The 16,487-nt window shown below is 32.2% G+C and overlaps 1 protein-coding gene across 2 annotated transcripts in view; it reads right to left on the reverse strand.

Moving 5' to 3' along the window:
- VPS50 (VPS50 subunit of EARP/GARPII complex) overlaps positions 1 to 16,487 on the reverse strand; it is a 119,637-nt gene that overhangs the window by 43,593 nt on the left and 59,557 nt on the right. For both annotated transcript variants that reach the window (XM_007982147.3, XM_007982145.3), the window contains exons 13-18: positions 15,514 to 15,646; positions 12,691 to 12,782; positions 10,473 to 10,567; positions 10,056 to 10,154; positions 3,845 to 3,935; positions 1,371 to 1,547 (exon numbers count right to left, since the gene is read on the reverse strand). In XM_007982147.3, the coding sequence (XP_007980338.1) occupies positions 1,371 to 1,547; positions 3,845 to 3,935; positions 10,056 to 10,154; positions 10,473 to 10,567; positions 12,691 to 12,782; positions 15,514 to 15,646 (687 nt within the window). The remainder of the gene's footprint in view (positions 1 to 1,370; positions 1,548 to 3,844; positions 3,936 to 10,055; positions 10,155 to 10,472; positions 10,568 to 12,690; positions 12,783 to 15,513; positions 15,647 to 16,487) is intronic.

The raw sequence follows: 16,487 nt of genomic DNA on the forward strand, positions 1-16,487 counted from the left end.
AGTGTTTCTAAGCACAAGAAGGCTGTGATGTGCCTTAGAAATAAAACATGTGTGTCTGATAAGCTTCATTTAGGCAAGAGTTATGGTGTTGTTGACTATGAATTCAGATTATGTACTGATGGGCTGATAAATATGTTGTAACCAGAGGCTTATAGGAACCTAATCCTATATTTGCTCTGGGAGTAATGGTTGAGTATTTGTTAAATCAATATTCACAGCAACTTTATAGAACACACTGCTGCAAATAATGGGAATCAAATGCTATGTAAGTTTTAGTTAGTGAATCACTTTTATAGAGAGATATGTTATTCTAAAATAATTGGAATGACTTTAAATTCCTCTCAGTTTAGTCAATTTCACAGAGGCAAAATGTCACAAAGAATCACTGAATCATAATTTTAAATATGGCTTACTATGAAACAATTTAAACTTCATGAATTTCATCTTCACCAAATGAAAAATAAATTCTAAAACTAACATAAAATATAAAGACAAATCCTTCAACATATTTTTGTCACATCTGAATGGTTTTCACTTTAGCTTCATCAATCAAAAATAAAAATTATATTGGGTCATTATGGAAATTATGAAGATCAGAAGAAACCATCAAACAACTTATTAAGTCAAGTAAAATACCATGCAAGTAGCTGTGAAGCAAGCATTCCTCTCACTGTAAATATGGAGAAACTGAGGGTCACAAAGTTAAAATAATTTGCCAAGGGCCACACAGCTGATAAATAATAAAGATGATATTCATTATCTGCCTTCAAATCCTTTACATTAATTCACACTACATCTAGTTAATATTGTTTTTGAGGTCCTAAAAAGTGTTGTTAAAACATTGTACTTCTAAATCTCAAAAAAATATCCCTGCCAAGCAATTAAGCAAGACATTACCACTTTCTCTTAGACAAAGGGACATGGAACAAAAGCAATCTGTGACCCATAAAGGGTGTCGAGAAAAAGGGTAGATGATATCCATTCCCTCACTCATCTCACAATATATCACATCATATTCACATAATATATCACATAAATATTCAGTGAAGAAATTATACTACTATTTGATTAGCAACCTGATAAGAACATCATGTAATAAGAACATAAAGCAAACATAAAGGGAAAATTTACTATTCAAGAGGTCAAGGTCAACAAAGCATATTGTAAAGTCATTATCTATAAATGTAATATCATAGATACATTAAGTATATAGGTGGGCAGGGTGGTAGTAAATGGATACATAAATGGGTAGTAAATGGATATCTTTTTAAATAATAATTCATAGCCAATGTAGTAAATTGCCTTGCTCATTGAGTAGAACAGTTTTAAACTAAAAAAAATCTCACTTATGTTTCACATACACCACATACCCCATTAGAAGCTAAGACATCTTCTGTTTCTTCATCTTTGTGGTTGGCCTGAATTTCAAATGGATTCCCACCACTACAGTACTGCTCAAACAAGGTCACTGTTTTTGAAGAAGTTGAGACTGGCTGCTTACTAGGTGAAACTGATGGGGAGCGAGACTGTTCCATGAATTTAAATTCCTAGATGTTAAAAAAGGAGCCAGATACCTTTTAGCAACAATAAAATTCTAACACATAAACTGAATCCCTCAATATAAATGTAGACTTAGCAGAAAAACAACATCTTGATCTTCAAGTTATTGACTTTTAAACCTTTCAAGTTATCTAAAAGTACACACTTAGAAATACATGTCTAAAGGCTTTCCTAAAGACAACTCAGCGAATGATATCACTTAAAACAGTATCATCTGCATCAAACTACTTTTGGCTTCCTTTAAGAAACTGCGGAGATCATTTTTTAAAATAGCTTAAGAAATCTGAATGATGTCTTCTAAAAATTTTAACAGAACAGCAAAAATCCTAATCAATAAAGTCATTTACGAAAACTAATTGTTAAAGTAAAACACTATGCTTTTTCATATGTTGGCACCACTTAAGATATTCTATACAAATACATCAGAAACAAAGTATGAAGTGTATATGTGTTACATTGATGCCTACAAACTTTCATTTACTTTTCTCTATATACCAAGAAACAGACAACATGAACATATATGCCAAAGTCATATGATGTGTCCTCTACTCCTAGCAAAGCTAAAGAGTTGTAAGACCTAGTCTAAATTATGCATTAATCACATGAGGAAACTGAGGCAGTTTGAAGGGATTCAGTGCAAAGTTCAACCTCACACAGCTAATTAGAGGAAAAGCGGGAATAATCTCTAAAGTTCCTTTGAATTACAAAAATCTTGATTTAATGATTTATCACAAAATTTAACAAACATTTTTCTTTTCTCTAAATGGAATAATCCCAATATTTAAATCCCAAATATAAATTTCAATGATATTCTTGAAAGGTATTCTAAAAATTCTTGAAAGGTACATTGACTTGTTGTATTAAATGATATATGTGTTTATTTTCCTTTTACATTTCAACTATACATTTAATCATATACATTAATAATGCCTAAGTATCATGCCATTATTTTTATAATTCTAAACAAGGAGTGAATATACATCAACGAGACTAATTTTTAGAAAATCCAATCCACAGGAATGCATGTCAGGGAACACTAAGTTGTGAATAGTTTTCAAGGTAACTACTTTAAAGGAGATAATGTTCACCTAGATGGGAATGCTTCAACATGCCTTTTTTAAAAAACATGTCTTACAATTATACTAAGTGTGACAATGTCGCAACACACACACACAGTCTGATGGTTAAAAAGGAGTTCAAATAAAATTATTTAATAGATATTCTAAAATGAGTGTTAAACTCAGAATTCTAAATAATGTTAAGGAATTACCTTAAATCTTTGAGAACTCGTAAATCCTATGTTAATTTAATGTTGTTATGTTAATACTAATTAACATTAACATTAATTTTGCTGTCTTTAAAGCATTTAATAATCACTATGTTCCAGTGTTTTTAATATTTCTATAATAGGAAAACAATATAAAAAAACTGGATAAGAAGCTATTGTACAATATGAGCACAATCAATCCCTATTAAAAAAAACTTCTAATTATGTATTCTGTACATTTATCCAGAGTAAGAAAATTGCTTTCTAGAAAGGCATTCCTTCCAAAGGCAAAAACTAAAGACTCCGTACTTTCTGAACAAGAATCTAACTATATGCACTGCATTTTGACACTTGGTATTTGCAGAACACAATCTTTCACACAGGAATATTTATCTACAATGTGTTTCAACCAAGGGAAAAATCAAACCAATTAAAGACTTTTTCGCAGATTGCTTATTCTGTAAGTATTTGAGGAACTGATTAACTAATACAAATTAGTTAAGAGTATTTTTTATAAGTGCCTCTTTTATATCTGAGGCATTTTTTCATTACAGGCAAATTTAAGAATTGCAGCACAAATTAGGAACTTACTAGTCCCTTTAAGGAATAAAAAAATTCTATAAATATAATTATTTGTATTATATTTGTATATGTATTAAACTATGCCAAAATATAGCTAATTAATTATTTGCAAAATTTAAATACAGCAGTCAGCCCTTTTTGGAATTCAAAACAAACAAAAAATATCACTTTAACTGTAACTCTTTTTAGGCAAAAGAGATTTCCTGAAGTATGTAAACTGAATTTTATAAAAGAAGACTGATTTTTCACAACCATAAAAGGGTCATTCCTGTAAAAGAGGCTGGCTACTAATGACTTTCAAGGAAGGAAGATAAGAAACTGCTCCTTAATTTATTTTATAAATGTTTTCATATATTTGCGGACTTTTTTTTTCAAAGAAAAAGGGTAAAAAAGATGACTAAACGACAGATTTCTTTGTTCTTAAGAAACACTTACATGAAGTTGCAAGATGCTGAAATTTGACTTAACAGGACAAAGTTCCCAAGTCTCATTCTCTAAGAACATTCTCAGTTCATCAAGCCGTGTTCTTAAAAAAAGAAAATGAACACTCCAAAAAGTGAGAAAAGTACACTGCACACAAGAATTGAGGAAATAATGTACAATACAAATAATTATAGGATTAATGCCATGATCATAATCAACTTTGAGAACCCATTGGGATTAATACAGTAGACAGAAATGTTTACTTTTGTTAGTTAGTATCTTATCATCCTTGACAGAAAAACTCTCTCAAATGTTACTAAACTAAATATTTTTACTATATTGCAAAAGTAATGCATAGGAAATGACAGTTTTATTAGGGGACTAAATTAAAAGCTTGTCTCTAACTCACATAAATATCCTTAGCTGATCATATATCGATGCTAAAACATAAAGAAAAATCTACAGATTATATGAGATCATAAATACTAACACGTTATGTTAAACAGCACAGATCTGAATCATACCTAGTAAAGCTACAATAGCAAGATAATTATCACTTTCTGAAAACATTTAGCTCAGTGCCTGTCTCTACAAAGCATTTACAAATTACGTGAGCAGGTAAGACACATATATATTTGACATTCCACTAATCACTTATGCCATACTGATCTCTTCTTTCTTTAATGCTATTGTTCTTACTGTCTATCCTGAGTAATCAGCACATGATATAGGCAGTCCCAGAAAAACAAACCTTATTTTCAGTTGACAAAAGGGCCAGTGCCTGCCCTGTTCTTCCTCTTTCTACCACAAGTTGTTAGTACCATGCTAAAAATGAAATCTAGATTTTTTTAAATCCACAGGTTCAAAATAAAGAGACAATAAATACATGAATCTGTAAAAATCAGGAATTGCTCCAAATACTAGAGTTAACAGACAAGGACTTTAAGATAATTATTATAAGTTAAATAAAATATAAAAAATGTATAAAATGGATAGAAAAGAGAATTTCAAATAACTGCAATAAGAAAAAGAAACAATAAAAGAATCAAATAGACATTCAAGAACTGAAAAATACACTTCCAATTAAAAACTGATTGGATAAGTAAAACAGCAGTCTAGGGGTGGCTGAAGATGGCATTCATGAACTCAAAGATCAATAGAAAATATCTAAACTGAAGCAAAAATTTGAAAAAAACAAAGGAAGAAACAAAAGATCATAAGAGATATGTGAGAGAGTCAAAACATTTATTATGCAGGCAATTGGATGGAAAGGACAGAGAATAAGCAAAAGCAATATTTGAAGACATAATGGCCAAGAATTCCCAAAAGTGATTGTGCTCATAGCTCATACCACATACAAAAATTACCTCAAGTGGATCACAGTCCTAAGGTAAGAACTAAATGTACAAAACTTGACAACTCAACAATAAAAAACAGATACCCCAATTAAAAATGGACGAAAGCTTTGAACAAATATTTCTGTAAAGAAGATATACAAAAGGCCAATGAGCACCTTAAAAGCTGCTAAACATCATTAGTTATCAGGGAAATGAAAACCCAAAACATAATAAGATACCACTTCATGCCTACTAGGACAGCCATAATCAGAGACAGAAAACAACAGGTGGTGACAAGGTTTTGGAGAAATTGGAACCCTCATACAGTATTAGTAGGAACGTAAAATGTATCATGACTTTGGAAAAAAGTGTGATTCAGTTCCTCAAAATGTTAAACAGAGAGAGTTACCGCAGGACCCAGTAGTTCTACTCTGTATTAGTTTCCTGTGGCTGCTGTAACAAATTACCACAAACTAGGTGACTTAAACAAGCAGAAATTTATTCTCTCACAGTTCTAGAGGCCAGAGCCTGAAAATCAGTATCAGTGGGTTGAAATCAAGGTATTAGCAGAGCTCCACTCTCTGGAGGCCCTAGGGGATAATCTGCTTCCTGTCTCTTCCAGACAGGTTTGTGGTATTTATTACAGTAATTTAAAACTAATACAGTGATAAAAGGTACAACCCAGATTGAAGAAGTGCAGTCAACCCTAGGCATATAAAATGTATACAAAATAACATATGAAGTAAAAGTATATGACAAAACACCAAAAAGGTAAGAGAAGGTAAACGCAGTTACAAAGTTGGTTCCTGCATTATTCCGGAAGTATACCACCTAAGGTAGACTACAGTAGAACATAAGTGCATATTGAAATGTTGGTGGTAACCATTACAAGAATGTATTTTTATTTTTTTCCGAGACAGTCTCATTCTGTTGCCCAGGCTGGAGTGCAGTAGCGTGATCTTGGCTCACTGCAACCTCTGCCGCACAGATTCACACGATTCTCCTGCCTCGGCCTCCAGAGTAGCTGGGATTACAGGCACCTGCCACCATGCCCAGCTAATTTTTTTGTATTTCTAGTACAGACCGAGTTTCACCATCTTGGCCAGGCTGGTCTTGAACTCTTGACCTCGTGATCCATTCGCCTTGGCCTCCCAAAGTGCTGGGATTACAGGCGTGAGCCACTGCACCTGGCCCCTAATGTTGTTTTAAAATCTTGTCTGACAACTGTTATGTTTTCATATAACCATTTTTCCATTTACATTTAATGTATTTATTGACATAATTATTAATAGGTTTAAACCTATCATATTGCTGTTTGATATCTAAAAATGTTAAATATTTTAAAGAAATTTTCTCTTTCTGCATTTTTTGGATCGATCATATATATTTTTACTTTTTATATTATATATATATTTTTCTCAGTTAGTAAAACAACATCAACAACAACAAAATGAGACCAAACTTGATAAGCTGTTAACAAAGGGCACACTTTAAATATGAGAACATAATTAGAAAGAAAGTTAAAATTACACAAAAACACAATTTCTCAAAATCATGAACTGGGGTAGAATTTTTATCAAAATTATTTTCTCCGTCTATTAAAATAATAACTATGATATTTTCCTGTATTCTGTCAATTGGTAAATTAAATTTCTTAATTTATTTAATGTTTAGCCAACTCACGCTCTCCTATAATAAATCCTACCTGTTCACAGCATTTAACCTTTTTAGGTATCACTGAATTAAATTTGCCAATATTTTGTTTAGGATGTTGCATCTATGTTCTTATGAGATACTTGTCTGTCATTTTCTTTTTTTAATGTGCTCTTGTTATGCTTTGGTATCAACGCTATGCTGGCCTCATAAAATAAGTTATAAAACATTCCCTCTTTCTCTATTTTATGAAAGAATTGTGTTGGTATTGTTTTCTCCTTTAAGGTTTGGTAGAATTTACCAGTGACATCAGCAGGCCTGGAGATTTCTTTATGGAAATGTTTTGAAGCCCAGATATAATTTCTTCAAAAGACATCGGACTATTCATATTTTCTATATTTTGTTTTGTGAGCTCATTAAGTCTGGCTTTATAAGGAATTTGTTTATTTCATCTACTTTGCTGTATTTTCTTCTAAAAAGATAGGTGACTTCTATCTTCTAACACCAGTCAATGCAACTTTAGGATCCTTGAAAACATTTTATAAGCTTTGATTACTACAGTAATTACAAAATAAAATGTACTTATTAAATAGAATATTTTGACAACTATACATTGCTCTATAATTTTTATGTCATTAATGTTTAAATTAGAATATTTATGCTTTTAGAAATTCTCCAACATCTGACAGAATAGTGTTCTTTGGGTGTATATAAACTTAGTATCTGAATATTTTTAAAAATGGGAGGAAATAAAACTTATACTTTTGAGAAGTAGAAACAATAATAGAGGCTGTGTTCCCTCATATGTTCATACAGTTTTATCCTAGAAAAAGATAGTGGAATGCAAACTTTTATACGACTACCACAACTAACATTAATACATTTCATAAGTAGATGCTCCACCAAAAAGAAACTGCTCCTATTTTTATCTTTTTATTATCCCTGTAACTTCAAACCAATAGCTTAAATGGACTCAAAGTCAGAATAATTTGGTTCAAGAATTTCTTCATCCTCAAGAGCTCTATTTGGCAGCAGAGGACCATGAAACAAACTGTATGCACATTTAAACTCTTCTATTAGCAAAGTAAGAACACACTTCATCTATATTTCACCATGTTCCATATAGTTTTTCAGTATTTATTTAGTATGATTGGCAAAGGGAATATTAAATTGGGATTTTGCAGATTTATATTTATCACTGGCTAATGTAATGACTTTAGTCAATTCAATGTATGGACACTAGCATCATTTCTAAAGTTCGTGTCAAGTTTACCTTGTTTTGTAAAGAAATAAATGTACCTTAGAACACACTGATGGTTTGCACCAACTTTACGAAATGACTTCCACCGTAATTTTCCCGATGCAACTGTCAGAGCAAAAATGACTACAGACAGGACAGAAACTAGACTACCTTAAACTTCTGTTTAAATACTAGGGAAAAAGAAGAATACTAAGTAATAATTAAATCTTTGCTGTTTAACCTGCCCCAATTTTTACAATATACAATACTGCAAGAAAACGGGTCAAGATGTCTAGGCAACACTTATGGAGACCTTTTAATCTGGCCACTTCATTTTACAATTCATAGAATCACAGGCCAGAGAGGTTAAATGATTTGCCAATATCAGACAGTTGGTAAGCAGCAAAAAATGGGACAATAACCCAAGTCTACTATTACTCAACCCAGCTTTACTTCTAATAATATAGCACAGCCACTTCAATGAGAAATAAGTTTCACAAATGTTTCTAAGAGAAGTTCTTTAAAATGTTGAGTGTTTGGGGAAGATTTAAGTGATTCGTTTCTGTATTCTCTAATTTCATTAATGTGAACTCTGTGAGGAATTTTCATTATGGTCAAAATGCCCCTAGCTAGTTGCTACAGATGACAGACACCGTTTGATAATAAGTAAAACAGAATGCAGAATGGAAGCCACTAAATAAATCAGTGTTTTTATATTGTACACACATCCTAGACGCTGGGAACACCAAAAGTGATCCCAGTTGTCATGTTGGATATGAAGCAATCTCTGGGAAGAGAGACATTTGGTGTGCCTTCATACTGCAAGGAAAGTGAGGCTTCTGGCTCCTTTGTGTTTCCATTTTATTTCCCTATCCATGATTAACAGGCCCCTCCCCCTTCTATACAGGGCTCCCCCTTCTATATAGGGCTAGACTTTTCATTTAGTCAGGGCTTAAGTTTTAGCAGACAAGGAAGTTATAAATAAACGCAGTGTTAGGGTTTCCTGTTGGTCCCTTCCCACCGTTTCCCTGAGGTTTATTCAATTAAGTTTTTAAAAAATTTTTAAACACTCTCAGTTGTGAAACTCAAAGGCTTTGCTTTGGTATAGTTCAACTCAAATCTTTTTCAAACAATTTACTTGTTTACAATTAACACAGACAACTTGTATTCAAATATATTTAATAATGAATCAAAGGTTTGGTGTTCAGTCATCTCTCTTTTGACACGGCATATATCACTGTGAGTAGGTGCTGACTATGAACAAGGAGCAAAAGCAGAATTTCAAATCATGACTCTCTCTGGCACCAAATAAGGAAATCAAAACTTAAATTCAATTGTAAAAAGTAAAAGTTCAGAATAAAAAGTAACATGAAACTCAACTCAAAGGACAAAATACATGTAAGGGATACAACTTAGGGTCTAGCTTATATGAAGAAAAATCTAATGTTAGCTCTCCCTTCCTTCAATTTACTGCTGCTGTAAGCATATAATCACACCGCTATTACGAACATTCTTTCCCACCTTCCTCCTCTACCCAAATCATTCCTAGTCACTTTATAGCGAAATTCTGAATATCACATCCTCTCCTGTAGAAGCCTTCTTACTTCTAAAAGATAGATACTCTCAAGCACCCCCTCACTGAGCACTGATTTAACTTCCTTATAAGCACATGCATATGTATGCAGGTAATGGAACAGTAGCCAGATTCTTTCTGTGAACTTTGATCTAATAATCATGTTTTACTCATAAAGAAATCAGTTCAATATTTTAAGCCCCTCAAGACAAAGAATATTTTAAAATGTACAATGAATATGTAATGAGAACATTTCATCATATTTTGGTTAAAAAAATCCTTAGCCATCTTAAAAAAACTACAACACATTCAAATTCAAAAGTAATTGTTTAAAATCAATTAATGCTATAAGATTAAGTATTAGACAAAAGTATTCTCATTACCTAAATAAGTCCATTCATATTTTATTAGAGTTCTTACCTATGGTAATTCTTGAAATAATTGACACTTTGTTTTCTAATAGATTCCTGTAAAACTTCAGACTTGCTACCACAAAATTCTTCTCCAACTTGCATCAACCTAGTTGGATAAAAAGGTTTCAGTAAATTTCAGCAACATCCTTATAGAGAAAAAGAAGTGCGGGTTCTCTTTCTTCAAAGACTAAAAAAAATCGCTAAAATTTGGATATGTGAAAAAATTCTAAAGACCACAAATTCATAGAGGTTTACAAACATCCAAAGGGCAGAAATATTTAAATACACTCACAAACTTAGCAGCAAAAATTATCTTCATTTCCATAAAGAAGTTATAGATGAGAGCTCACTAGGTTCATGATTTCTTTGATTATCATGGTTGTATGACTCAAACTAAAGAATAAGACAAGATCTTAAACACTACCTGCTGATTATGTCCAAAACAAAGATGAAATCATCATATTTGAATATAGACAAATCGGTTCCAAGCAAGTAGGTTTTTACTTTTAGCTGAACATCCTGTAAGACAAAGAAAAAAAAAAAATCAAGCAAACCCAAAATACAGAAAATAAGTTATCAGAACCATTTACTCTATAGTTCCAGATTAAAATGAGACAGGAATATATTCCTAATTTGTTAAGGAGTATCTATTTAGGCCAATAGCCAACATCCTTAAGGGAGAGATAATAGAGACAATCCCATTTCCTATATCAGGAATGCCATCAGGTTGCCAAACTGAATGGAAACTAGCTACATAAAGTGCCAAGTCAGTATTTCCAAGTACATTGAATTACCAGAAATTCTATCATAGATTGTAAAATTTTAACTAAGTACAATTAAGGCCTACTGGGAGACTAAGTCAGAAACAAATCATATCTGACCCTGGGTGTATATTCAATAACTATAAGATTTTCCTTTCTTTTTATGCATTAATATTCAGAAAAAAGTCAGCCTAAATCCACAATGATACATTAAATATTTAATTTTAATAAATGTTTAATATGGTTATATGAGTTTAATACAGTCAAATGAGAAAATACATGTCAAACCTCTTACAACCACTACATAAATAAATTTCAAATACTAAAGTATAAAATCAAATAGCATATCCAATACAAAATTATCAAAAATAGAAGAGCACTAAATTATAAATACTGATTCATGAAGAAATTTACGTTCTCAAAATAAGTTTTCCTAAACAATTTTTTTCAAAACACATCCTATAAAAGATGGTCAAGCTGGGCATTGTGGCTCACGCCTATAATCCCAACACTTTGGGAGGCCAAGGCAGGAATATCACTTGGGCCCAGGAGTTCAAGACCAGTCTGGGCAACATAACAAGACCCCATGTCCACAAATAATAATTTAAGAAAATTAGGCATGGTGGTACATGTCTGTGGTCCCAGCTACTTAGGAGGCTGAGGCAGAAAGATCAGAGGAGCCCAAGAGGTCGAGGCTGCACTAGGCCATGATTCTGCCACCACACTCCAGCCTGGGTGACAACATGAGACCTTGCCTCAAAAAATAGTAAATAAATAAATATAAAGAAAAAAAAAAAGATAGTCAAAATAAAGATCAGCCTCATTAGAAAAATCAAAAATACATTTAAAAGACCATAATACGGCCAAAGGGTCTATAGTCTTCCAGGGTTCAAAGAAGTCCAAAAAGAGTAAGTTATCTTCAAAGAAATTACACTGTGATCTAAGAAGTAACAAATTATCTGATTATAACAACTGAGCTACTAAATTGCAAAGAAAAACTTAATAAGATACTGCTACGGACTGAATGTTTGTGTCTACCCAAAATTCCTATACTGAAATTCTAACCTCCAAGGTGATAATATATTAGAAAGTGGGGACTTTGTGAGGTGATTAAATCAAGAAGGTAGAGCCGTCATTAATGGCATTAGTTCCCCTATAGAAGGGACCCCAGAGGGCTCCCTCATCCCTTCCACTATTTGAGGATACAGCAAGACAATGTCTATGAACCAGGAAGCAGGCCCTTCCAACAATGCTGCCACCCTGTTCTCTGACTTCCAGCCTTTAGAATTCTGAGAAATAAACTTCTGTGTTTATAAACTATCCAGTCTAGAATATTTTGTTATAGGAGCCCAAATGGGCTAAAACCAGATATATTCAGCCAATAAGCATGTAAGATTCCCTCAAGGCACAAAGATCACTGACTGAGAAAAAAAAACAAACTGTTCATTCTGAGCTATAATCTGACCTAAGTATGCTACCTACTTAGTTACTCCTTTTCTAAAATTAACAGAAAAAAAAAATTAAGAAAACACAGATAAATGAAATAAAAATAAACAGAACATCTCACTGAGAAAACACACATTTCTTTACGATAGTGGAAATTCTCTAGGCCTCTAAAACAAAAAATGTACTCAAGGCATATATGAAAATTTCCAATGGAGATTTTCAAATTAAAAGTCTTTTTTTTTCTGCCACTTATAGTGCAAATACAATCACCAAATACATTACAGAAATTAAATGATAGCCTAATTCCAAACAGAAACATATGATTAAATTTGCAAAGAATACACATATAGAAAACTTAAAACTGAATTTCTATAACAACTTTGACATGACATTTATATTGCTTCTGTGAAAAAAATAATATTAAAAAAACCAAACCTGCCATATTCGTGTAAGTCCATGTTCTAATTTCTTTTTTATGTAGCCACGATCAAAATTAGTTTCTTCAGTACCTATCATATTACTCCCTTCTGAAAATAAAAGACATAAATATTTTTAGATTTAATCCAATTTGTGTTTGTTTTCCAAATATTTTCTATTTGGCCTCTCATACATTATAAGTCTATGTAAGATACAGAAAATATGTTTGATATTTATACAATCAAAACAATGTCAAACAATAGGTATTAGAAGTAAACCCATTTGGTAAAATAAATAAACTTAGACTATGAAATGCTAACTATACCTAAGACCACTGAGATCATATGTGACTGAGGCTGGGATTCTACCTGAGTCAGTGTGGGCCCAAAGACCAGGTTCTTAATACTGTCTACTGTAAGACCATGTAAAAGGCTGTGAGAAAGGCATTACAGGACCAATTAACCAAATTATCAATTAACATGCATGCTAAGAGGGCAGTCTACATTAACAGCTCAAGCAGTGAGTTGATAATGCATATATTTTATATTTTTCATGATGAATAATAGTTTTATCCGCTCCAGATAAATAATTTAACAATGTCTAGTTTAATAGGTAAGATCAGTGATCTGCCTCCAATCTCCCCCTAAAGACAACTGAAAAATACACATACACATTTATATTAAAAAGATGAAGCTTTTGTGTGAATATCCTGTGCAGAACAACTAAGTGAGTATGTTATCATCTTGTCTCAGGTTGGGAAGGTGTCCACTGATAACTAGTAAAAGGTCCTTGGAAATGCCAGGCCTCAGATACATAGATGCATGACTAGTTTGCCTCTGAGCACTCCTAAAACATAAGCCTTATTATTACACGCATGGTATGGCTGTTAGGGATCCAGCAGCCTAAAGCAGTGCATCTGAACTAGAGCTTTAGAGCTTTATCTTAGAACATTAAAGTATTAGGTTACCAAACAATATCAAATATTGTCATTAAAGAGATACAGCAGATAAAGTCTAGAGTCCTCTTCAGTTTTATGAAGTTCCATGAAGAGTAATTTTCAATTTACTAATTTCTACAATTTTATTCCGGAATATAATATGATTAATTTCAGGTGAACAAATAACTTTTTACAGTTCTAGATACTACCAGCTGACTGCTTGAGCACTTGATATCCATAAAACATACATATTAGGAAGAAATTCTAGCAAAGAGGGTTGAGTAATAAGGATCAAATAGAGTTTTAAGTTTGACTCAGTACTCCAATGAATATAAACTATTGGCCTAAAGCAAAAAGCAAGCTTTACCGTGATGAATAAATAGATAACAGTCACCTAAATTCTGATATCTAAAATATGTGTTAATTCTATTCCAAACTTTTTCTTTGGTTTCTCCTTGAATAATGTACTAGAAAAGCAAATATGTCTTAACAGTCTCCAAGTATTTCACTATTATTATATTATCTCTTGATCCATTTCCTTTCATCATATTAACCACCACCAATGTAAGTACCTTACATGCTGTCCAAACTCTACAACGACCCTGCAGGGTACATGTGTTACTACTCTTTAAGTGTTTGGTTTGGTTTTGCTTTGCTTTTTAACTGATCATTTTTAGGAGCAAACTGAAGAGTGGAAAAAATAAGCAGTATCTTCAAGTTCTCACCTTTGGTAAACGGAAGTGAAAACTTGAAGCCAGACCTCTCAGACTGCAGAGCCCGTGGTCCCAGAGGTAGTACAGGGTAAGAGTACAAGTTTTGGGTAAAAATAGTCTGACCTGGAATCCTGGCTGTGTGTCCATCCTTCTCTCTGCCTTCTCCTCTTTCTCTCCCTTCCTTTACTCTCCCCAATAATACTTCTAAATGGATAAAAATCCATTCGTATAATTTTCCTCTTATTTTGTTTTCTATATTTACAAGCTTCTTGTAAGTCAAGACAAAGATTAAACTAATGCCTTCTAAATTACCAAAATGTTTAATCAAACAGTGAGATTTGGGTGTGTTGTTCACTCACCCAACAACAGAAAATAAGCACCTAAGAAACTGGAAGTTAGTAATTTGATTGAATAGCTACAATAAATTGTGTGTAATACAAAAAAAAAAAAGATGTGCAGTATAATTTATTTCATCCATATTAAACAAAACGCTGATAAAATCATTTACTGTTTTTGTAAGTATTCTGAATATTTAATCTCAGCTACTGTTCAAGGATAATCACTTAAAATATATAATTATACAAATGAAGCAATTTAAATAGAATGATTAATAAGTACAATAATTTTTCAAAGACTTGTTCTTTATTATTTAGCTGACTATACCATAGTCATTTAAAGTTATATTTTCCATTCAAAGATTAATATTTTAAGACATCATTTTTTAAATGAAATTCTAGTCCTGCTTCATTTTCAAGAAGGAAAGCATCAATATAATTATTGATTCTTAGAACCTAGCTTTATTACTGCAACTTGAAAATTGGCCAAATAGATTAATATTGACCATCTAGCATTAATTTCACAGTAAATTTAGACAGACCAATGTCTTATCTAGTTTGCAACTAATAATATTAACAACAACAAAAATTTATAAATTCAGTCCTAAAGCCATCAGCATACACTTCTGTAAACTGGTACTACGTGCCACTTAAAAAGTCCTTTGGCCCAGTTACTCTCTAAAGGTAATAGAACATTTGAAGTAGCTGAATCACTTTATTTGCCCAATATTTAGCCTACGGTCACCGTAATCCTTGAAATTCCAAAGGCATTCCTGCCCCTTTCCTTTCTTCTTACTCCAGTAATGTGGGATATTTATAGTTCAATTTTTAAAATAAAATAAAAATATTTTCCTACCAGAAGTTGAAGCAGTATCCTCATTGTCATGCTTTTCGTGCCATTCCATAGTCCTATAATAGCTGAGCATAACTTCCCACAGTGCTTTGCACAGGTCTGCAAGGCATGGAATATAGCTGTCTGGTGTAACATGCTAAAGGAAATGAGAAGAGACAACTTTCAATTTATTATGTTTACTCTAACACAGTTATAATAAAATATGTTATTAATCAAACATATTCAAAAATTAGAAATAACTAAGAAAATTTCTTCAACTGACTTATCTAAAGAAAAAACTCAATGATGAGAAAAAAATTTTTTAAATACTTCCCATCTCAACATTGCTTTTTTGTACACATTAAGAATATCAGCCCATAAGCTGTGAATCAATCTGTAGTTATAGAACCATAAAGAAATTACTGAAATAGCAAATGGTCCCAAAAATAGCAGTGTAAACATCCCCAAATGCATTTTTTGAAAGACATGATCCTAAACATGCAAATACAGCTTTACATAGCCTGGACCTCAGTCACAACGTGCAAAAAGGAGGTTGGATTTACAACTCTATCATTTCATTTGTGTAAATTAAGTAAATATCTTTGACAATCTCTAAGATTTTTAAATCATATGGAATAGATACTCTATGTCTGACAATAACATTTTAAAATAACTTCTAACATAAACAAGGTTATGAAACAATATATGAACTCAAATCCTCTCCCTAATGGAAGTACATGAATTTTGTTTCCCTTTGTAAAAACAACCAACTTGCCATTCTGCCCTTTTATTTTATTTTATTTTATTTTATTTTATTTTATTTTATTTTATTTTATTTTATTTTGCAGGCTTCCCATTTGTCATAATGCAGCAATTGCTCCATCATTTGAGATTTTCTAGCATTTCTTTAGTTTGTGATCAATTGACTACAACTTATGCTGATGAAATATTGAAAGGTGAAGACTCTGGTGTAAGTAAACTCCCCAAGATAAACAGCT

The sequence above is a fragment of the Chlorocebus sabaeus genome, chromosome 21, assembly GCF_047675955.1.
Source record: "Chlorocebus sabaeus isolate Y175 chromosome 21, mChlSab1.0.hap1, whole genome shotgun sequence".
In the NCBI taxonomy this organism is placed as follows: domain Eukaryota; kingdom Metazoa; phylum Chordata; class Mammalia; order Primates; family Cercopithecidae; genus Chlorocebus; species Chlorocebus sabaeus.